Source organism: Phalacrocorax carbo, chromosome 2 (assembly GCF_963921805.1).
Source record: "Phalacrocorax carbo chromosome 2, bPhaCar2.1, whole genome shotgun sequence".
Classification (NCBI taxonomy): domain Eukaryota; kingdom Metazoa; phylum Chordata; class Aves; order Suliformes; family Phalacrocoracidae; genus Phalacrocorax; species Phalacrocorax carbo.
In genome coordinates this window covers 127615014-127640282 of record NC_087514.1, presented here as the reverse complement: position 1 = coordinate 127640282, position 25269 = coordinate 127615014, and the positions used below count along the sequence as shown (strand labels likewise).

The 25269-nt window shown below is 35.9% G+C and overlaps 1 protein-coding gene across 1 annotated transcript in view; it reads left to right on the top strand.

The window, feature by feature from the left end:
- The window catches only part of KCNH8 (potassium voltage-gated channel subfamily H member 8), a 166019-nt gene that overhangs the window by 50360 nt on the left and 90390 nt on the right, over window positions 1–25269 (top strand). Inside the window, exons 5-6 of the mRNA XM_064441809.1 lie at window positions 8546–8673; window positions 11353–11593. Coding sequence (XP_064297879.1) covers window positions 8546–8673; window positions 11353–11593 — 369 coding nt within the window. The remainder of the gene's footprint in view (window positions 1–8545; window positions 8674–11352; window positions 11594–25269) is intronic.

Genomic DNA, 25269 nt, shown 5'->3' with positions numbered 1-25269 from the left:
CTCTAGTGTGTAGTAATGAGCTACTAAATAAACTATTTTTACACATTTATGAAATAGTTGGTTTTAAGTGGGAATATTTCACTTCACTATAAAAGATTCTGTAACTTTTCAGGTAAAACCTGGGAGAAGACAGTAGTATTAATAAATGGGCAAAAAGCTTAAAGTCAATTCACCTTCAGAGTTCTGTTGAATCTCAGTCTGTTAGAAGTAGTTGAAGAAAGTGTGTCTGCTTGGATTTTTTTCCTTTTTTTGTCAATTCTGAATTTTATGAGATAGGCCCAAATACTGGAATCTAAAAAAGAAATTTTCTTTATTTATTTACGAGTGTATACCAATCAACCACCAAATGGAGGTGGAGAAAGGTCACTTCTGAACTTTGTGTGTCTTTTCCACACTACCCTTTTTTTCTTAATGATAAAAGAATCAGCAGCCCAAAATGTGGTTAAGAATTTCTTATCTCATAAGCATACCACTGCTTAAAGGTCTTTCTGACCCATGAAACAATAGTAGTAACGTATACTATTGCTTCTTTTCTCTGCCTGTTCGAAGCTGAATTTTCTCTGAAGGTACAATATTAAAATGATGAAAATCATACAGTTGATTCTGTGTAAAGGTGGTCCCTTTAAAAATAATCTGTAACAATGTCTACAGTTTTTCACCTGGTATGTGCATTAAGTGCATCTTCTTTTTGTATCAGTTAATTAGTTAACAGAATAAAAAAGCAGTTAGAGGCTATCCTAGATCCACCATACAACTAACAGTTCTGTGAATATTTGGTTATTGACAGAATGTGCTGTGCAACCAACAGACCTCCTGCAGCCTATTGCCCATGGTAGTGCTTCTATTCTGTCATTAATACCAGAGCAGGCTTTTTTCAGTTTTGTCTTTATTGACAACTGCTGGTGTGCTGTCTCCTAGAGAATAGTATTTGGAAGTTAGCTAAAGGTTTTTAAAAGCCTAGAAAAATTCATACCAGTCTTTCATACAATCTCTTTTTGAAGGTTTTTTTAATGTTCATTCAGAATCATCTTGTATTGTTTTACCCCAGTTGTCTCCTTCGGCATTTACTTGGGTCTGGGAGTTTTTTGTCTGTTTTGAGGACTGCATAAAAAATGTCTTTTCTGTTAATGCTTCTGGATATGATTAAGTACCATTGTGTTCCCCGTAGACATCATTGTATTTCTATTATGGCGTGTGGGCTATACATGTGTGTCTATGCAAATTTAACACTTTCTGCTGTGGTTTTCCTTATCTTATGATGCAATGATGAGGGTTTCTCAAGACTTGTATTAAAAGGACAAAAAATCTTGATTGCAATTCTTACAGGAAGCCTTGTATAATAAATGATTGAGAAATTCTTTAATAAATGGTTCATCAAACCCAGGATCGAAAAGGAACAGTTCAGTACTTACAAGAGTTCCCAGGTAACAACATCTCACTCTGCCAAGTGGCTGGATTATGACACCCTAGAGAAATAAACAGGAAAGTTAATGGGAGAGGTTTATTTCCCTGCCTGATTTCAGAATATAGCAGTAGGAGAGATCACGCAGGTATATGAATATGCCACTCCCTCTGTGTTTTGAGGAGGGAAGGCTCCCACTGGCAGTAGTTTGAAGTCACAGTGTTAGCCCGGTAACTACCCCTTTTCACAGTGCTCCAGCATGTACACGGAGCATCATGATGGATCTCAACTCTGTCCATATCTGGATAATTCTTAGCAAAGAAGGAAGTCCATTTGTGCTGTTCTACCTTTTATTTGTTGTTCAGAAGGAAATCTGATTTATACATTCAGAAGGATATTATTTCTATGACAGATTTTCTTAGGTGGGAGCTGGCATTACCTGCTGTTTCATTTCATGATTGACTTTAGCTTTGTAAACAATTAAATAAATAAAAATGTCCTTAGCTACTCTGCCAACTTATCCAGTCCTCTGAGTAAAATGTTATTAGAATAAAATTTTTTTTCTATTTATTCCTCATACTTGTTCCTGGACCTCAAAAGAACTAAGAAGAAGTCATCTCATTATTTTATGCAAACTTATTTGTAAAAGTATACACTATATTAAATAAATCTAAAAAAAATAATTTTTCCCAACAGCAGGCACTGTAGGGTTGACTGTCCGTATAAATCTGGAGCCATCTGATTGTAGCTCAGAACCCTTCCTTGAAAACTGTTTAAAGACAGCTATAGCTATACTACCTTTTCTATTTTTGCCCACATGGACAGTCAGGTTTACTGCATGTCATGACTTGACATGGTAATATCTATACTGTTTGAAGAGGATAGTCATTAAGTCTGAATCAATCTTACCCTAAGCCTAAAAGCCCCACCTGACAAGCAAACAGGACAGCAGTGGCAATCAAGTAGTTGGGGCTGGAATATAACCTAGAGCATGGAGCTAATGTTGTGAAGATGTAAAAAAGCAGCGAGTGGCTATGGTCTTGTCCCTAGTGGTGAACTCTATCTTTTCAATGTGTACCGTACTCAAAGGAGTGAAAAAATTTACAGGAATATTGCTAAGAGGTCCAAGTCTGCAGCCTCACAGCCTTTAGGATAACTGCCCCACTGTGTTTTGGTAGAACTACTTTCTGTGAATAAAGTTACTTGGGTCTGCATGTGTTTCCAGGAGTAAACACTCGGACTACTTTACCACACCACTTTCTACCTCATTCATATATTGTCAGTATATTGTGTTCTGGGTTAAATTTGAGAGGTGCTGGTTGCTTTTATTCATTCTCTAACTGTATTATTGCTTAGGTAAAAACAGAGAAATGTCTTGGATTTTCCTCTGTAATGTGAATTAAGTGTTAGGTATTAATTTTCCTTTTTATGTCCATGTTTATAGAAAACTTTCTGTGGTTATGATCCATGATCAGGCTGGAAGATGATCCTGTAAAAGAGCATGTTGGCATTTAATCACAGCAGAGGTAAATCTAGGTAGTGATTTTAATTAATGTATACCCTGTTGTGATGCATAACCTGAGGAAAAAGTGAAGGTATTTGTTTTGAAGGGATACAAATTAATGCTGTGAAAAATGAGGAAAAATACCAAGGCTGAGATATTTTTTGTCTATAAAGTACAACCTTTCTTTATCTTATTTTGGTATTTGGAAAGAGATGCATTGCATGGTCTCTCTCATGCCACAGCTTGTCTGCTATGGAGTAAGCGTAATGCTTCTGGGTCACATCAGAACTACTCAGTGTAGACAGCATGAGTCCACTGCACAAGAACATTATGATGGTTCTGCTTGTATGTGATAGATTTACTTTTTAATGAAGCTCTTATACCTGCACAGTTAGAGCCAAGCACGGGGCTGGAGACCTAGAACATAGCAGAGTGGTATTCAGGTGCAGCCTGCTTGTGCCTGTGGGAGAGCTCCTGGGCCATGAGCTGGTTCTTGTCACCCTCCCAGCTGCCCTGAGAAGGAAGGTCCCCAAGAGCTGGCAGGCTGCAATGGGCTCCCTTGACAACGTGTTGGCTCTGCCTCAGGAAGAACTTGTGATATCTTTTATTTGTTACCACCTTAACTTCATGACTGAAGGAATAGTATGAGTCTTACCTTGCATTTGATAATTAAACACTGAGTTTACATTTTGAGGCTTTAAATGTATCATACTTTATCTGGGGAATGAGAATATTATAAATGATAAAGTATTCTGGACTATATCCAATGCTATGCTCTGACTACTCTTTGCTTTGAGGGAGAGCAGTCATAGATTTGGTTTTAATTTGGTCAGTAAGGCTGAGTTTACAGTTCTTTTGCATTGCTAGGGCAGCATATACCCAGTAGAGCTTATCAGAAGATGCCGGGTTTTATGTTTCTAAATTTATACCTAAGGAGCAGATATATTTTTTTCCAAAGGGACAAGAAAAGTGTTAATCCTCCACTTTCTATTAAATGGAAGACTGATGTCTTATGTTCTTTTAAAAACACAAACAGAAAAGTCAACAGTTACAAAGGCATTTCTGTCTGATTGTGCTTTTTTTACTGTAACCTTCCCTTACAAGATTTTAAGTCTTGAGCTGTTATGAGACTAATGTTAAAACTGGCAAAGAGGTGGTGTTAGTTTCTTTTCTCAGAAAATACTTCTGAGATTGCCATGTGTGATGGTTATGGTGCTATACTTAATCTTATTTGAAAGAAAAAACAATGCAGAAGGATGACAAGAAGAGTTAAAAATCATATTACCATTTTTCTGATCAAAGAAAAGTGGAGTTGAGACTAAATAGCAAAGCATCTTTTTTAAAAACTATTTTTTTTGGGGGGGGGTGGGTGGGGTGGGGAGGTGGGGGGCGCAGTTGGGTTGTGGGGATTACCATTACACAGGAAAGGGTATGTAGAAGTGCCAGGAGAAAGAGCCCCAAATCTGAACTTTTTTTAGAACAATGATTTTTCACAGTATCTGGGGAGATGAGAAATCCTTTTGATTTTAAGCACAGGGTAAAAATAAACCAGCTGTATTTAAAGTTACTTTCTGCTTATGGCTGGATTTCCTATTGTATCTTTTTGCTAAGATCGGTAATGGAAAGACAAAAGCAAGTCTGTCAGGTACCTCAAATATATTTAAGAATCAGAAAGAAACAGCTGGGTACTTATAAAAAATAAACTGTCTCCTTCAGAATAATGATCTGTAAACTAAGTCTTACAGGAAAAGTATGAAGGTTACAGACAATAATTGCACACACACAAAGGCACACCTGGTGAACAACGTAATTTACTAAGGATCAGGATTGCCTCTTTTCCTAAAGGCTCTGGGAAGATCAGGAAGCAGGAGGATTCACAAATGTCATTCATTGTTTTAAGTTACAAGACACATGTGCTCCAGTGATGGCATTGTCTGCTGGCATCGTATCTAAACAGGCAACTCACATTTTTTTTTCACTGCTAATAACTGCAATAAAAAATCTTTACTGTTTCTGTTTAAAAAGAAAAATATTATTACTTCATAATGAATGCCACACTTTCCTTATTTTATCTGTGCTTTGTTTCCTCTAGGAGTTGAGTGACTTCCAATATTAACATAGAGGTAGCATTAACCCCTTGCAAACAGTGGAATCAACATGTGATGGGAGTCATTTGCTCTGTAAATGTGCAACTAGTATGATTCTAAGTGCCAGCTCTGTTTAATATCTTTATCAATGATCTGGATGAGGGGGTTGAGTGCACCCTCAGTAAGTTTGCAGACGACACCAGGTTGGGCAGGAGTGTTGATCTCCTTGAGGGTAGGAAGGCTTTACAGAGGGATCTGGATAGGCTGGATCGATGGGCCAGGGTCATCTCTATGAGCTTTAACAAGGCCCAGTGCCAGGTTCTGCACTTTGGTCACAACAACCCCATGCAACACTGCAGGCTTGAGGAAGAGTGGCTGGAAAGCTGACCAGCAGAAAACGACCTGGGGGTGCTGATTGACAGCCGCCTAAACATAAGCCGGCAGTGTGCCCAGGTGGCTAAGAAGGCCAACAGCATCCTGACTTGTATCAGGAACAGTGTGGCCAGCAGGAGTAGGGAAGTGATCGTGCCCCTGTACTTGGCACTGGTGAGGCTGCACCTCGAATATTGTGTTCAGTTTTGCGCCCCTCACTACAAGAGGGACATCGAGGTGCTGGAGTGTGTCCAGAGAAGGGCAACGAAGTTGGTGAAGAGTCTGGAGCACCAGTCTTATAAGGAGCAGCTGAGGGAACTGGGTTTGTTCTGGAGAAGAGGAGTCTGAGGGGAGACCTTATTTCTCTCTACAACTGCTTGAAAGGAGGTTGTAGTGTTGTGGGTGTTGGTCTCTTCTCCCAAGTTACTAGTGATAGAACAAGAGGAAACGGCTTTAAGTTGCACCAGGGAGGTTTAGATTAGATATTAGGAAAAATTTCTTCACAGAAAGAGTGGTCAGGGATTGGAATAGGCTGCCCAGAGAGGTGGTGGAGTCACCATCCCTGGAGGTGTTCAAAAACCATGTAGACGTGGCCCTTTGGGACATGGTTTAGGAAGCATGGTAGTGTTGGGTTGGTGTTTGGACTTGATAATCCTAGAGGTCTTTTTCCAACCTTAATGATTCTATGATTCTATATCAAGCCCCACAACCTGAGCAGGTTAATGAGTACAGAATTCTTAGTGGCTGGAATCCTAGAAATACGTAGGAGGGAGGGAATCCATCTAAATAAGAACATCATGTGGCTGCTGGTACATAAAATTTAAAATCTTCTAAGGAATTTGGTTTTATTTAAAAAGTGGACAGAAAATGAAAAATCAGTGTCAATAAATACATAGGAAAAAAGAAACTTTAACTGAACAGGTGTATATCGACTGTCTTCATAGTAATTATTACCATTCTGGAAAGAGATGGAGTTGTTTACAGCTTTCAGCTCAGTGCTCAGCAGGTAAGAAAATGCAAATCTGGGGTTAGGAGCTATTAAGAAAGAGCCTGAAGGCATTTTTACACTATTGTATCAGGCAATCTTATATCCATATTTTGAATGTTGCATGTTATTCTGAAAAAAAAAGGAGTACTAAAAAGATATATTTAAAAAGACACGGGAGATCTAGGAGGGGTAAAGCGAAGGCATTCAAGGCTGACCAGAGATAGAGAGCTCAGCTTCCACACGGGAAGAGCCTTATATTGCTGGGGATGCTGAAAGTACTCAAAGAAACTCCACCTGAAGGCACTGTGCACCGATTCAGTGTGGGTCTACAACACAGCACTTTGGCTGTTATACCTACCACCTACCAGAATGGATTTTCTTGTGCTTTGTAAAGATGTGGAGAGATACTAGATATGTCACATTGTGAGGATGAAGACTTTAGTGAAAGGATCCTGAAAACAATGCTGGCCAGAAACTTTTGTGGGTATTTGTCCACTTTCTCAGCCTGCCTCACAGCAGGTCTAAATATTTTATTGATTACTTTGGGAGGCAATAGAGAAAATTGGATGGCCTCATCCAACATGGAAGTCTAGAAAGGGAAGAAAGAGAGGGCTGTAAATAGTTTTACAGAGAATTTCAGTCATATGACAAAAAATGCTATAGCTATCTAATGCTACAGTGGAGACCCAATTCAACAGACTTAAATTTGTTTTTACTCAGAGAAGCAGATAAAAACTCTGCTTTCACCCAGAATTTAAGTACCTTTTTAAAATATAGTTTGAATTTTAAATTATTTAATGATTGAGAGATTAAAGTTTAAAAAAAGCCTTGCCTATTTAGTTGAGTATTTTCTGAAATAGTCCTTTCTGGTTTATGTTTCGTTGTTGTAGCTGGCACCTGTAGCTCTTTAAACCACCTGCAGTACCCCAGTTGGAGATGGGGAAGTATGGGGTTTCATCTGCCTTCATTTTCCAGGAGCTATTGGATTTTACAGCACAATGTTTTTCCCTTCCTTTTTATTTTTTTTCTTTTTTTTGTCCCCCTTCTCCTCCTTACTGACATGTAAAACATCCTCAACTAGAAAGGGCTTTTGCATGACTTACATGAAACATTCTTCACTGAGAAGTTTGGAAAGTTTAGCTTCCTACACCTTTTTGTTATGTATGGCTTTGTGTTGTAGAGCCAAAAATACATCAGCCTTCTATAATTCAAACCCTTCTTGCTTTTCTAGTCAGGTTTCAAGATGTAGCTTTTTTTCTTGTTCTTAATTTCTAGCTGCGCTAATTGGTTTGGGGTTTTTTTTTTTCCCCCTTAATTTATATGCAATGAACTGAATTTAATTAAATCTGTTTGACAGACAGCTTCTTCCTTTATTCCCATAATTCCTTTTTTCTTAATCCTGACGCATCACAAAATGTCTGCTTTCATTTACTCTGGCATCAATTCACTGTAATTCCATCAGAGCTACCGGAGTTACTTTGAATTTACTGCTGTATAAGCAAGAACAAAATTTGATCCCATGATTGACAATTACAGACATCTGAATGGAGAGAAAAACAACAAACCTTTCCAAAATGATGTTCAGTCTTTACTCTTAATGGATTTCATGTCACTAAGGAATGTTTCAAGTGATTATGCCAGTGACCATGTGGTGGGACAAGAAATCTAACGTGTGAATATAAGAATTGGATGTTACTAATGAGCAAGCCTGAAAATTAGCATATTCTGACATAACAGAAGCCTAGTACAAGTCATATTCTTTGTTTTTAAAAAGCACACCACAGAGATTTTTTTTCTTTCGCTGAAATAAGAGAGAGAGTAGGAACACATTAAGGACATTTTAAATGGTTACTCCTAGCCATGCTTGCCTCTGGTCAGTAACCACTATTTCATTTTCTGAAACAGTAGAGAGTACATTTGTCTTACCTATGAAATTATATGTTGGAATTAATTGCTTCTGTGTTGCATGAAGGTATTTGACAACTAAAACTTTACAGTGATTTTTTACCTTTCAGGAGAAGGTTTGTTTTTTTTTTCTTAACTGCAAAAGGTTATGAAAAACTAAGAAAAGGTGTGTATAATTTTTGCATTTAGTCCCATTTCTACCAAAGTCCAAAATGTGGGTGGTTCAGCTCCCAAAGGTTAAAGTGCCATTTCCTGATGTTTATTGGACTCTTACTTCTGTTCTGCAGAAAAATGGAAAGGAAGAGGAAGAGCAGGGTCACATTTTGAGTCAGCACGAAGACGGAGTAGAGCTGTCCTTTATCATATCTCTGGGCATCTACAAAGAAGAGAGAAGAACAAATTAAAAATTAATAATGTAGGTGTAATTCTTCCCTTTTTCAAAAATGTACTCTTTGTACTGCATTTTTAAGTGCTGTAAAAGGTCAGAGGGTACCTGAGAAATGTCCTAATCATAATTTTATGGTAACAAAAAGAGTAAAGTGCAGTTCACTTAAGTGCAGTCCTGCCTGCTATGGTATTTGTTACACTTCATATAGCAAGACAGTGCATTTAGCCATACTGTAAACAGACATTCATTTAACTCCAGAAAAGCCACATTATAAGATTTCTCAGAACTTAATTTTAGGTTCCAATTTACCTTACTGCCCCAGCTACTTCATTTCAATAATTACTATTTGCCAAGAAAATCATGAAGAAACTCAGGGTATTACTCTAGCCAAAAATCTCTATGCTGTGTAAGTTCCAGAAGGTCACACTTATTTTAGGCAACTTTTCACATGAATGCCTGCAACTTTGTGCAGACTAAATTTATCTTTTCATTTCCTAATTGAAGAAGTAATGTTTCTTTCTTTAATTACTTCCGTGTTCCTCTAGTAACTACAACTAATAAGTAAGTTCATAAACACCATGTGAATGTTGCAAAAAAACCCAAATCAAACAATAGACAAAACCAAAAATACAGCAACAGAAAGACTTCTAAAGAAATATGTTCAGGAGAAAGAATAACTGTCCTGCTCTATGGAACTATGTTTCAGGAGAAAAATTAATGCAGAGGAAAACCGGAGAATCATATGAAATCCATGTGTATATATAAAAATTTGCTAGAATAGTATGTGAGAGCCCATTCAAACAGTGAGACCCTATAGTTATTAGAAGCAGGGGTAGCAAAAAGGAATAGCTTTTCTTAAAATCTCAGACAGTATTTAGTTTCTTCTTTGTATATCATTAACATCAGAAAGCTAAAATCTTTGACAGAGCCATAAGAAGAAAATGGTGGGGTTTTTTTTGTTTTTAATTTTGGGTGTGTTGGTTGTGTTGTTTGTGGGGGTTTTTTTGTGTTAGGGGGAGGATGGAAGGCAGACAATGGAAAAAGCAGCCAAAGAATACAGAACATGAACACCCTAAAAAGATGATCTGCCACTGGACATGTTCTTTTCATTGGTTACCAAAATTGAGCAGCAGCGCACATACATCATCCTAGACATAATTACATTGGAAATTAAAGGCAAAAAGACTTGGTATAGATTAAGGACATGAAAATACACAGCTGATATATGCCTCAAAGGGCACACAGGAACTTCAATTGAATGCAAATACTAAAAAAAGTTAAGTGTTAAAAAAAAAGGTTAAAAAGCTAAAAAGGTTAAGAAGTTAAAGGTTAAAAAGTTAAAAAATGTTAATGTTGAAAAAGTGTAAAAATAATTGTTAAAAATCTGCAAAATATGACCAGGTCTTCCAGTGCTATTTTCATAGTAATATTTTTTAGGAACAATACTTTTAATTAACTTTCGGTGACTTTCCTGGACTGTCAAAATCCTAGTGCAGATGATATCATACAGATTTAAAACTTTTGTTGTCAGACTAATTTACTACCTTTAGTGCATAGATTTTTAGAGTTATGAATTGGAATTCATGAGAGGAGCATTTTCTTCTCTGTGATTAAAAATGTGCTGATGTTAACAACAGTGAGGATTCAGCCCCTAAGATTCATGAATGAGAACAAGAATGGAGAAGGCAAGGACATCAGTATTTCAAAAGAAACACAAAGAGAAAGGCTGTGACAGGCAAGGCAAATGCAATTAAGCCTGCGGTCATGCAGTTGTTGTCTTTTTATATTCATAGTGAATAACTTCGAGATCAGAAGTAATCTTAGCTTGCTGTATACACAATATTGTCTTGTGGGGCTCTTCATTACTGGAACAGAATTAACCAGGGGCACAATGACAGTGAGCAAGAATTTTGTTAGTAAATAATACAAGACTGTTCATGTAGCATATGCTGCTTTTAAGGAGGGTTAGATGACAAAGACTCGAGTCATGTGATGAAGCTTGGTATAGTCTAATAGTGAAGGTAGTCAGTTCTGGAGCTGTATTATGGAGGGTCTACATTAGTATTTTGGTTTAGATCAGGAGTGCAATTTTAAAAAGAATCAAAAAGTTATTCCTACTAATTGTGCTTTGGTTCATAGCAGTCTCAGGCACACAAACTGGATTCTCTCAGATGAAACTAAACCAGGAGAGGCGCTCCCACTGCTTATAGCTACTCAGTTCACAGGACCAAGCTAGAGTTAGTCTGAAACAATCTCCTTACAGCTCTAAAATATGTGTAAGAAGGATGTTTTGTCTTCAGCACCATCTCTTCCTTTCTATGTATTTATTCTTATTTGCAGTACTATGTCCTCATGTATACAAAGCTTTAGCCTATCTGTCCAGCAGAAAAATGTTGCTTTTCAGTCAGAGTTCACCCAACAGAAGGAATAATTTGCCAGATTCGGTTCCCTCCTCATTCTATTTAATCTGTTCCTTATTAATCCTCTTCCTACCCCAACTTTCACAAAAGTTATTCCATCAACAGAAGAATCTGTCTAAATAAGTGTGAGGACTACATTAGAAAAAAAATAGCATTAGTTCTTGCCTGCATATGAGTATGTCATATTTCTCTATGCTTTTAAAGAAAAACAAATTGCTGCATTGGAAGAAATGTGTCTATGATAAAATTTCTGTTTTGTCTCATTTTCTTTTTTTCTCTTTTTCAGAATGTTTTTGTAGATAAACCAGCATTTCCAGAATACAAAGTTTCAGATGCAAAAAAATCCAAATTCATATTGTTGCATTTTAGCACTTTTAAAGCTGGCTGGGACTGGCTGATTTTACTGGCAACGTTTTATGTTGCTGTGACTGTACCTTACAATGTTTGCTTTATTGGCCATGATGAGCTGTCTACAACTCGAAGCACAACTGTCAGTGATATTGCGGTGGAAATTCTTTTTATCATTGGTAAGATATGTTTGGGGTTTGTTGGGATCTCTTTTTTGACATTTAAGGTTTTCACAGAATGTATCATATGGAAGAGGAAATAATCATTGCCTTCACAATTTTAAAGAAAATCAATTCTAGCCGCATAGTTTGAGATTTTATCTGAACTTTAGATCACCTTTTCTTTTCTTTTTTATTTTAAATTGATTCAAGTAGGCCTACTGTTACTCAAAAGGGACCTTTGACCTTATGAAAGGCTGAAAACCGTTGTTTTACCCTGTGGATGCCTAAAACCTTCGCAATGTAGGGGTGTGCCTTGAAATTACTATAGTGTTGCTAATAATGTACTTTTTTTTAATTACCTTTCACAAACGCTTAGAAGACCCATGAACCACAAGTTGAAAATCACTAGATTTTAAAAACTAATGATATAAGATTAAACTTTTATTGCAATAATGCAAATGTACAGTATCAATATGCCATACTGACAACTGGGATAGAATTTGAGAGGCACAGGTTGCAGCTTGTCATCTGGTCTGTTGTCTAAACTTTTTATTTCAATGATCCATTGAATTCTTGTACCTTTAAAGAATTAAAAAGAAGACAAGGTCACGTCTGCTAGTAGCCTTGTAGCGAAGGAATTTCTTTTATATATTACCTTTTTTCATTTCTTTGTGAATAGAGAAAAGAATCCCTGACTAGAGTCACACAGATTTTCCCCCAAGTTTTTATTGTTGTAATACCACTCAGTGCTGTCACACTGACAAACCATAGCTCAGAGCTGTTGCTAATATGCTGGTGGAGAAGCTATTATTTTAAAGAAATAAGCAGAGTATGTGTGTCTTGATTATGAAAATGCTTAGGACGCGTTGTAAGAGAGAAAAAGAATGAACAAAATAATAAAATCAGCCTCAGAATTGAAACTTCTTTTTCTATTTTTCTCTATTTTTTCCATTTTTCTCTATTTTTTCCCTGAAAAAACTGTAGCTTAACTCATACATTAAAAGCAATGTTATGATCATCTGTAGGAGAACTAAAGAAGACTGAAACTTCTTAAATGCTAAACAATTCAAAATGTTGTTAGTTTAACAAAAGTTTTTCTTACAAAAACTTTGAAAAGTTTATTCCATTTCCCTGACAGCTTTACTGTAGACAGTAAGACTAGTAGATGATGTGGCTGATGGAAGAATCAGCTGCCACAATGGATAAATATTTGTGTTTCCTCCTTTGGACATTGATTTGTCTTTAGGTTTAAGGTCTAATTTTCCCCTTTTATGTTCACTATTACATCTTGGTGGACTCTCTCATGTTAATGTAAGCAATCCACATTGAATAATACTCAAGCACTGCAGTAAGAAACTCACATTCTGCATGTAGATAATGGAAGATCATCTTTTGTCTTGTGTAAAAAGAACAAAGCTATGACTCCAGTCAGTCATAAATGATGCCACATTCCATTTTAAGGAATAGAAAATGAAATAAGTCCACTTGATTTACCTGAGCATCAATACAAAAACAGTAAACTCAAGGCTAAGATATTTTGATAATGGTTGTATCCTTCACCCCACACCAGTGTAGATGATAACTGGTTTGTGTTATGAATGTGTTCATTATAATCTGAGCACAAGAGAGTATAAACAGTATCTAACAGATTTATGTGCTGTAGTATTCATTTGAAGCAAGACAGATGGTGTACTGTTCAGTGCTACTTTTCTATTTATATCCTTTGCTGGAAATACAGAATTCTTATATCAGTAAGTCAAAAGCAATGGTATCTCCATGATCAGTAGAGTAGCTGGGTAAGAAGAATAAAAGGAGAAGATTTTCTGTAAATTTTACTTCATATTTTCTGGTTAGAATTTCAGGTCCATCATTCAGGAAATCAAGCTATGGTTGTAACTAAATACATTCAAAGAAAAGTGTGTAAATTGCTAGAAAAGACTTCTTTGCATAGTTATGTTACTGGTAACCACAAACACTGTACTGTAGCATACCAACATTCCTCCCCCACAGTTTCAATAATGGCTCCATTTTCCACAAAATTATTATTTCCAAAGTTTTTATCTGTCTTAAATTTGCGGCTTTGGGGAAAGGTTTATGGAGTATTTTCAGGATGTTCTCATACTGCATTTAAATCTCTGCAGTGAATTTAAAGAAAATAGTGTGTTTAGAGTTGCATCTTAATGGTCCCTTGTCCGTTAAAATATTGAATGAATATGTATGTCTTGGAACACGTGTAAGATTGACAGCATGCATAAATTTAAGCATAAGTTTCAGGGCATTGTCGCACTGTGGCTCTGACAATCACATCTTTGATGGATGATCTATGTGCTTTGAGAAAAGTCAATGAGAAGCAATGAGTAAAATTCTTTTTATGATGCTGCTGCCTCAAAAAGTCAGTAGGGAGATCTGTCTAAGATGGGGCCTTCAGCTGTATTACACCTCTGTAATCATGGATCAAATGTGTTACAGCTCTGTGATCATGGACTGGAAAAAAAAAAAAGAGTTTATCTGCTTTGATTTTATTTGGATTTCTCAGAATATAGAATAATATTTCCTTTCATTTTTATCTGTTGTCAAAGGGAGTGGAGACATAACAATGAAAAGGGAGAGATGTCTGCTCATCAGTTCAAGGGAAATAATAGGGTAGAGGCTAAGGTTTTCCTTTAAGCAGAAGAGTTTGAATAACTCTATCGGTTAAAAAAAATCTTTAAGGCTTATCCAATTTGTGATTCAGCATATGTTTAAGCATGATAAAAATACATATGGAAGTGTTCTCCTGACTTGGGGTGCTTACAAGTAGGAGTGTTATCTGAACTAAATTACAAGAAAAGAACACATCTAACTAGAGGTTTAACTGCTTTAGCCTTGAAAGTTATCTAAAACATAAACAAGATCAAAAATAATAATAACAACCCATTTTATGATGTCTTTTGGGAAGAGATTGCAGAGGGAATACAATTAAGGCTTCTCAAATTAAGTTAAAATTAGTTTTATTTTGATGTTTCCTGTATATGCCAGCACTTTGATAACTTGTTTGATGTGATGTTTATGTGTACTTTCAGATTTCTTGTCCTCTGTAATGTGTGTAAACTTTCTCTAACCTTCCCCTGTAAATAAATACTTAGCTTCCTCTATCCAATGATAGTTTAATACTCGTTTAGTTTTAGAATTTTTTGACTGTCGTATGTAACTTAAAATCATAAAGAGGTGGAGAGAATTTTTTTCTAACATCAGTGTATTTAATCAAATACATTAAAAAATTATCTTAGAAAGTGTTTCATCTGGTGCATCAGATTACCTGCTTTACTGCACTATTTACTTCAAAGTTTATGCCCCTTAATTTGCATAGGCAGTAGCTGGATCCTTCATTTGTAGACAGGTATATGTGGGTGGCTAAAGCCTATTGAAACTAAGAAGCATGATGAATCTTGGTTACTTTTCAATATATTTGTAAAGTAATGTTTTCTCTTTTTGGGGGAGAAAAACTAGGAGACCAGTTCATTCCATTTTATTAGTAATAGCCTCTTGATTGCATAACTTTTACTCTTCTTTAACTATCATGTGTAGTGCTTTTCTTTCTGTAACTTTCATTCTAGTTTTCAGATTTTCTCTCTTTTTTTTTATTCTTAAAACATTATTGAACACCTTAATGAAGAAAGTAACATTACTGAAAAAAATATCAATACTTTATTGCTAAATGCTCAGACTCACTCACAGAACTATTTGAATAGGATGCCTTCAACAGGAGTTGAAATCAATGCAATGGTTCAGAGAAAATATGCATAGGCTTTCAGAGTAATAGTAATACATTATTTGCTGGAGAAGATCAAAGGTGTCTGAATATTTTGTCTCCTAATGTGGCCAGGAACAACTATAGAGAGAAGAACTATAAATATAAATGACCTTTAACTTTTATTTTTAGTCTTCTCTTTGTGGATCATTCAGTTTCTAGTAGAAGATGGAGAACCCTGGATAATAATTATAGGTATAAAATTATACTCTTTATAAACATACTGGTAACAGTAATTTCAAGTGATTTTCTGCAACGTGCTCCTTTGCCTATCTGGGGAAAAAAAAACCCATACGCATCCTTACATCCATACATCCACACGCTCATCTGAGGATTTTATCTATGGCTTGCACTTTCAAGAGAGAAAATTAATCATGGTTACTAAGATCACTTCTCTCTGTATGTGTATATCTCTCTCTTGTTAAATACTATTTAACAAAGTGTTTTATCAGCTATTTCAGTTTTTAAAAGCACCATGTTTAGAAGCCCTAAAGCTGTGATGTGTGTTGCATGATACTATAGATTAAAGAGACTTGTTGGCCCATTAGTGTCTATCACAAATGTAAATTACTCAAAATCTTTCCAAAACTGTTTTAAATCATATGAAGCTCTTGAGTCTCATATATTTAATATGTAGAGATTTTAAAATATTATACAAACCCAGTAGAAATTCATATCATCATTCATGACTTACACATTCATTCAAGTGTGCATATTATTGTATTGAAAATAATATATGATAAGCAAAATTTGTTTGAATCAGATGAGATAGTATTAAATGCTATAGATTTTATTAGGTTGCTTTAAATTAGAAGGTTTGTTTCATTTTTTTCTCTCATGTTCTTTTTCATTATTACAATGATTTTCATTTCATATCTTTGCAAGTGCACAGAAGGCCATGCAAAACAATATCTGTGTCTAGGGGACCTGGCATCTAAGAGGAGCTGTGCATTTTGAAAGGAAATGGCAGTGTTTTGAACTATATTTTAGAAAGTGTGCTTTCAGCCCCTAATATGCTAAAATTCACGTAGACACCAAGGGAGTGGATTGAGTTTATCTCTGAGCATGAAATGGTCTCATCTGAGAGGTGAGATTGATATGAACAAAACACGAAACTGGATAGAGTGACATTGTTGATACACCTAGTATTAGGGAGTGAAGGTCATAATAAATTTTTTGTGGACTATGGATTACCTAGTAATGTGAATAAACAGTACAAAATGTTTTTGTTGAAAAGCAGTAATAAATTTCCTAAAGATTCTCACTCAAATTGTCAAACTGGAGTTGGCAATACCACTATATTGTTAGAATTTTTTCCAATAGCCATCCTTACATACCCTTGTAGGGAGTCCAGATGCTAGTTTGCACACAAGATGCTGTTTCCACACGCGAAAACATCCACCTGGACATAAAGGAGACAAGCATAAGCCAGAATAACTTAGAAGTGATCGTTTCCACAAAATTTTTCTGTATCTTCCCATAGATGCAGATAAATGTTACAATAATGGAGGCACACTGAAAATATGACTTGTACTCCTCTGCTGTGTCCTTCTCTTCATTTGTGGAGGTGTGATGTCATTGTCAGACATCATTAGCCAGCTTCTCATAGAATGAAAACCTGTATGCTTGTAGGTCTAACCAAAGTTTTAAGAAATCACTGCCCCAAAATGTTACTACTCCTGAAGTTGGGAAGTACCTTACAGTTAAGGCAATAAAACTGTTCACCTGAACATTCCTGAGGCCAAAATGAACTACATTGACTTCAACTACTGGTGAAGTGGTTACAAGAAGGGCTCCTTGTGTATTGTGCCATGCACCATCAAAGTTAAAGTTAAAATTCAAGAAACAAGTACTTAAAGTACTGAACACGCTCCATTCTGAAATCTGATTTTGTGAAGGAATACCTAAAACAAAGCAAATGGATTATGCAAGGTAAAAGCCTTTTAAAAAACATGTGTAAGATGGTGGGAACCTCATGAGTAAAGGCTTGAATATGCAGCATTTACCATATGTAATTACTTACTATTCTGGGGAGAGCTTTGTAGGCAGCTTATAGCTGGGTCAAGATATTCTGCATCTGTTCTTCTGGCAAGTATAGTCACTGTTCCACGTCTCAGCTGCCCTACATGAATCTCTCCAGACAGATTTTTTTCCTACTTCCTATATCGCAATGAGACTTGTAACGTTGGAGTGACAGGCTTCTGAGCACTTAAGAGTGTGAAGGGCACTTAAGAACTGACTCTTCATCTTTTTTGTTTGAACTGTGGTGCTGTTTGAAAAAAAAAAAAAGAAACCAACAGTCTGAAAAATCTTTGTTTCACCTATAGTGAATCCACATATTGGGAAATGCTGTAGTAATAGTTTTGTACGTGATTTTCACTTTGCTATGTTTCCTTTCAAAAGGTGTACAAAGTTAAAACTACCCTATTATATGGAGTATGACTGACTTGCACTATAGCTATAACAGGACTAAGTTTGTATTTAGGATTAGTATCCTGTAACACAATGGTAAAACAACACTATATTTTCCAATAAGTTTAAAGCCTTTTAATTAACTATCTAGGTAATTTCCAAGGAAATACTTAGATGCTTTATAGTTTACCTTATTTTTTGTGAGCTTGTATGTGGTCTTTTTCATATTTTTTTATGATTTATGGTTAATGTCCTATATACATGGATTGTTGTGAAGCTGCATGAGGTAATTTCTGAGAAAATATTTCAGGTTTCCTCCTTGGAATTGGTCAAAAATGTTAAGTGCATTAAGGAGTTGCCCTGTTGCCCACTGAATGTTTTACTTGCTTGATATTTTCATTGTTGTCTCCAGCATCTGTGTAAAGTGAATTCTATTCATGAAGTACCTTACAACTACCTTTGCTTCACACACATTGAATTTAGTGAAAAGTTAACTCATATGACTGATGTTTCTTCATTCTTTGGAATTGCTTCTTTCTGCCATAGTCCTGCAGATTCTATTAAGAAAATGACCCATGTAGAAACTTCCACACTTCTGCGGTCACCAATACTAGCTTCTTTTCAAAGCAGAGCTAGAAGTTAATTTTGAATTCTTTGCTTTCCTTTCAAGACTCCAAAGTCTGTGTCTTCCTTTGTAGAAAAGTCAATATAATATAGTTACTCAATATGCTCATGGGTTGAGTCTGTTTTAAAAAGACAGAGCATAGTTTATAAAAAAATCTTCCCAGTGTTTAGTATGTTATTGTGAAGGTCATGAAAAGTGATGCTTTTCTGGCATATCAGCTTCTGTAGAACTGAGATTAGCTAGTCCCTGCTTAACACCATCATAGTTAAGGAGACCAGCCTGAAAAGGTGAACCCAAGAGGCAGAAAATCAAGGAAGCAGATAAAAGAACGTGGCTTTTTCTTTATTCAGTTTGTGGTCTTTTGTTCGGTTTCATGATATTGGGATTCAAATTTATGGTCTTTTAGCACAGTAAAGAGTTGCGATTAAAACATCTGTTTTAACATTGGTGTGCTGGTCATTCTGTGTGTCTCAGCATGCCCACAGTAATGGGTACAGCAGTCTAAGTGTGGTGTTTTGTAGAGCATGCCATGCTACTGCATTAATACTGACCGTACTATACTCCAGGAGGGAGTGACTTGTGTTACCACAATTGCCATTCAAATCACTAATGCCTTCAGATTTCAGGTTTTTATATTAATGGATAGCTTACCCAAGTAAAGCAGTATTTCCACTTGGGTATGACTTCAGTATCCCATTACCGTCCACTGTAAGAACAAATAGTAAGTAAGAGCAAATCAGTCTGTCAGTTACAGATGGATTTTGGGAATCAGTTCTGCTGTGATCCGTCATACTTGAGAAAAGACCTTGCTCCATTAAAATTACTAAACTTCTTGTCAATTTGTCAAACTGTAATGGAGCAAGGCTGAGAGTATACATCATAGCACTGCCTTAGAACAGGGACTGTGCCACTCCTCATGTGCTGTACAGTGACGACCATCTTGGTGTCCGATTGTAAATAAACTCTTTTCACTGGAGAAATTTGACTGGTAAAACAGCTTAATGTATTCAATGGTGACATTAACAGAACAAAGCCTATGAATTACATTCATTCCACCCAGCAGAAGCTTTTTTTCAGAGGTCCATCATATTACACGAATGTGATATCCTTGTGCTGAAGATTTTAAGAATTTGTAGCTTTAAATTATGTTTCCATTGTTCATCTGAATGATAATTGTCCAGTTGCTGAGATAAGACCTCTATAAAAGAGTTTCTTTGACTGGAGGTATAACATGTCTCTGAAATGAGGTTCCCAACCTCTGTGACTACAGACACAAGCCAAATGGGGTTGTTTCCAAAATATTCTGAAGTGTTAATGGCTAGGAGAAAACATTACTGGGAGTTGCACCCAAGGAAAAATATGACAGAGAGGTATACTTCATAGCCAGATTTTACCATCTTAAATGTACTGTTGCTTAAGGACTAATTCTAATCCTTTTAAGTAATTTCTCTTTAATGATCATGGTACTCAGTAAGATTTTTTTCTGTTTAAGCTGTGGAAGAGAACAAATTTTTCTACTTAACAAAATGCCATCCTGGTGGTAAAATGGTGGCTTTTGATATTCCTTTTTAAATTTCAAGTCCATTAGGACCTACACTTTGTATCTTGGGATACATAGTTTCTTTAATTTCTAGCAGCATAAAATTTGGACTGGCTCCTTCCTTCTCGCTTTTACCTACGTCAACACCATACATCTGAGATTTCAGTTATATGTAGTTTTATAAGACCTCTCAGTTCATAAAGATTCTTATGATAAAGAAAAATTTGGACAATCTAGTTCAATCCTAAATATAAGATATTTAATCCAGTTACTAATATTAGCATAAACATGTTTTCCTGAAGGACATCAGCTCTTTTTCAAAGACCTCATAGAAAGGAGAACCCACAACTTTACTCATCTATGGCTTCTAAATGACATATTTCTTTTCTGTATTTTTTCATCAGCCAGCAGAAGTGACATCTTGTTAAGTGTTTAGTACTACTGGTTTAAAACATTACTACCTGCTGATTCTTAGTTAGGATGCACTGGATTGTAATTTCACATCCAATATGACACAACCATGCTTTGCTGCTCCATTCTAAACTTAGATAAGATTTATTGAATACATCTGTTTTTTCTACAAGATTAATAGCTTCTCTCATAATGGGGTGCCACTAGTACAAAGGAACTAAAGTTGCAGATTAGCTGTTCTTTCCTAATACATGTAAAACTGTAATTTTCCTTCATCCTAGCTACAAGTGATTTCTTTCTCTCTCCCTTACAGGTCTAGATTTTCCTGTAAAATCTTCAGTAGTTTATGCTGATTGTTACTTAGTATCTGTTCACTATTTGTTATATCTTTCTTAAAAATAATAAAAAATGCTTTTTCTTCAGCAGCTGTAACTGGCTGTTACAAAGACTTATAATTTTGTTATTTATTATTATTTATGTAATATATATTATATTGTGCATTGATTATATAAACCTCCTACATTTAGGGGGTTTGTTACTAAATCTCTGTTGGGTTTTTTTTTTTGTACACTTTATTTAACTTCATAATAGCCCAGGTTCTTAAGCAACAAGGGTAAATAAGCATTACTTTCCTATATAAAACCAATATCATCTCCCTCACCTTATCATGTCAGCATCTAAAAGAAAATCATCAAGCTGATTGTGGTAATAAACATTTTGAGGGGATATGTTGAGTTCAAAAATCACACTTCCATTTGTTACTAGGAACATCTAGGTTTATAATAGCAGCAGAATACAAAAAACAAGAGTTATATGGGGGCAGATAAATTGTTCTTCAAGAACATAGCACTTATATTTCCTGGAGTCTTTCCTAAAAGCTCTCTGAACAGATTCTAATACCATTATCCAGATATAATTAAATAACATTGGCTCAGATAGATCAAAGAGCTTGGACTTTGGGGAAAGTATTGCTAGCTAAAGACAATCAAAGTAAAATCGCATAAAGGAAGAAAAAAAAAATAAAAAAGAAATAAAAGAAGAGCTAGTTGTACCTTCTAGAAGAGAGAGGTGGTGTAGGAAACTGTCTGTTCTGAAAATCAATGGGGTTAATATACCTAAATCATTTAGGTCTCAAGCACAGGATTGAATTACTGTAGTCTAATAAGAAATCATGCATCACCCAATCCCCTGGTTACTGCTTATATGTATACCACTTGCCCTAAAGGTGCAGGATTTTTCACCTTCATTTAGTTCACAGTAAAAGAGGTAAACTGAGTTATATTACCTAGCATCTGCTGCAATCTAAAATTGTGCCATGGGCAGTTATTTAATCATCTGACTAATCCTAAATTGTTATTCTGCTGTAGCTTGATCATATGTCTAATCCCAGCAGGATTTTTTCTTAAAAAATCAAGCCTAAAGAGAAAAAAATATATTGGCACAGGATAATCAACTGCTTCAGGTAAAATAATCCTGTTTATGGGTAAAGAGGTTCAGCTGGCTACCATATACATTTTTACCTCTGGATTATCTCTTCTTTTTTCTTTTTCTTTTTCTTATTTCTTTTTTTTATTTTTTAACAGGGATTAGAAATTGAGAATATATGAAACATGTATTGTACCTTCAAAATTGGAAAAGGAGTATTATTCTGGAAAACATCTTAAGGATTAATGTGATAGTTTAGTGAATATCAGTTTATGGTTTTCACTCTTTTTGTATCATTTAGAATTGCAACCTGCATTATGCAGTAAGTAGAACCTCCATTTTCATTAATGTAATCTTTTTTTTCCCTTTGTTGAACACCAGTTTAAATTGATATTTTCATACAATTCACTGAGTGGATGTGTCTGTGTGTGAACATGTACATGGCAGACATCTAGATAGGGATGTCTTGGTAAAGGATGTGATGTCCTACAGAGCTTTAATTCAAGAGAGGTCACCAAATGGTTCCAAAACCCTGCGGACTTGCTCAGGGTTCCCAGCTCATTTATGCCCAGCTATGAAATAAGTTGTCTTTTCATAGGAACTGAGCATAGCTAGGGCATGGATTTTCACACTGGAAGATTGTGAAAAGGAAAAGGGTCACCAACAGGAGAGTAAACACCATAAGATCACTCTGATAAGGAAAGGAATAGGTTAGAGCTTTTCAGTTAGATCATGGTATTGGCTCGAGAAATTTTGAAGGAAAATATCACAAAAGCATATAGCCACGGTAATTGCAAACTCAGAAGACGTTAGGGTAATGGTGATCCCAGCCTTCTGATTTACTGCTGTGGATACTGTGTAAAAGCTTAATTGGGACAAAATATATAAATAAATTAGGAACTCCGATTGCATGTAGATTAACAATTTTTAATGCAAACACTTTCATAGCTGAAACAACTGGAGTTTTGTTTTGTAAAAATGAATTTTCTTTATTTTTTCAGTGTAACTTCATAAGATTTTTAGAGATATAATTATTTTTTTTTAAGAAAGGTATGTGTGCCCATATCTTATCAGTAGTGGAAACAATAGGCTGAGAGAATCCATGCAGATTGAGCTAGTTAGCCATGGGATCCAAACAGAAGATAAATTAGAGTCAAGGTTTAAGTTTCAGGTTGATTGTACCAAATAGTTTTAAAAGATTGGTCAATCACTGTTTATTTTCTCTTCATGCATCTTAGGGTCTTAGTGCCTAACAGGGCTTCTGGTTTACCTTGTGTGGGGTTGGTAAGGGTAGGTCTGCAGGCTAGAGGGAAGGAGGAGCAGCGCTGGAAAAGCAGAATGGAACTGCATCGACAGGCGCACATGGTCAGAGGGTGTGAGGAGCAGAATCCCACGTTCAGACATAACAGTGCAGCAGTGCTGGGGGACGTGGGGTGAAAGCAGCAGGCATGTAAAAGAGAAGGTGAGGGGATAGGGAGGTGTGAGATTTGCCTAGGAAGACTAGACAGAGCAGTCCTGAGGGTGATTAGCCATCGATTTGCCATTGAATTTTAATTAATATTAAGTGATTCTACATGACCTGGGTGTGGAAATTTGAGCTGAAATACCTGAAAAAGTGGTTTATTTAAATCTTTGGAGGTGGGGGGTGGGGTGGGTGGTGTGCAGGTGATCTGATGGCTTGTTCCAAACCTGTTCCAACTGGAGATCTTAGGTTTTCCCTATTGAGTGTTGCCAGGTCAGGTTCATCTTTGTGTTTGACAGCAGCAAAAGCACTTGTTGCTTTGCGGACTGACGCACCCAGATTCTGTTAAGGTCACAGGCTTACCTGCACAGCAGTAGGCAGGGAAGGAGAAAAGGTCTGCAACACAGGTCAAGGCTGGTTTAAAATCCATGGCTGTTTGTTAACAAAACAGGTGTATCTACACAAAAACATGGCAAATCTGTGGAAAAAAGGCACCTTGTACTTTATATATGACTTAAGGGCCTTTCTCGAAGTCAGTAGGATGGTCTAGACTTTATCTTGGTCTTTAATTCACTTGAACTCTGACTTTTTGCTGTCTAATTTTAACTGATATTGAATTATCTAACTTAAAATAAGATCCTAGTTCTTTCATAGTGAAGACAAGAATACAGAGGCTTCACCCGTTCCTTCCTCTCTACATCAAATATAAAGGTGATACTTTAGATATGTGTGTGTTGCGTTTCAGCACAGAATCTAGTTGAGTCAACCAATTTGATATCGTCTGCTGTTATTCCTCCTTTAGTTTTAGGTAGTTTTTTAATGACATTGCTCATGTCAGAGACATTATTTACATCCCTATTCTGCTTTCCTGAGCAAGTGGCGTGATGTGTGTAGCTTGCAAGATCATTTAAAATTATGCTTTTCCAGCCTACCTGGAAAAAAATTGCACTGGGATAACTTCAGCATTTTCTTCTGTAGTAATAATGCATGCTTATTGTTAATGATCTGTGTTATGAGAGCTGCTGAAACAGGAAAGGGATGGTACTTCTTGTCCCAGTCTGAAACAAACATATCAAATACAGCTTTAAGTATGAAGCTTGCACAGGTTGAAGTTTGTTGTTAGAGCATACTTAAAGATAATATAGTAAAGTATAACTCCTGCAGAAAACTTTTGTCCCCCTAATTGTCCAAAGATATTAAAGTCACTTCATGTATGCTTTAACAATCTGCTCAGAGGTTAAATATCCCTCTTGCTGTTTTACAACTACAATCTGTGAAATTTTTGCCCTTCATTGTCTGGAATCTCCAAAGCTTTACAGTATTGATGCTTGTGTTGAATTTTCAAAATTTTTTTTTTGACAAGTTAGTTTCATTGGTAGGTAGAAGCACAGTAAAATTCACAAACTATTTATAACTTACTAAATATTCCACAAGTACTTTCAGAATAGGTTACTGTACAGTTTTTTGATGTTCAACTACTCTTTGTTACCTCAGTTTGCTTACCATTCTAGTTGACTTTGAGCAAAACAATTGTTTTTAAAAAAGAAAAACAAAAGTTAATCTTCCAGTTTTTAAACATCAATCCCCAAACGACTGTGTAACATGTAATTCCTAAAAATAATAAACTCTTTCAGGAGAAATGGTCATTTCTCAATTTACGTTAAACATTTTTTTGTATTTTTAGAAGTTTCTTGCCTCAGGAATTCTGTTTTAATTTTTTTCCTTTGCAGCTTTCTCAGTAAGTACTTTAGCACAGCAGTTAAGCTGTAAATAGGGTTGCCTAGATGAAGAAACTGTTTACACTCAAGTATAGCTCAGAAAGCTGTCACAAAATAAAAGATGGATCACACTCACCTACCTCCCTCTGGATTTTTAGCTAATGAGTTTGTTGCAGAAAGAAGCACTTACCATTTCCTATTCAATTTTTTCCATATATGTATAAATGTTATCTGGGGCTTTTGTCCTAAATTGCTTTGATAAGAAGGCAGAAAGGGGTGCTGTGCAGAAAAACCTCTAATCTCTTCAATCT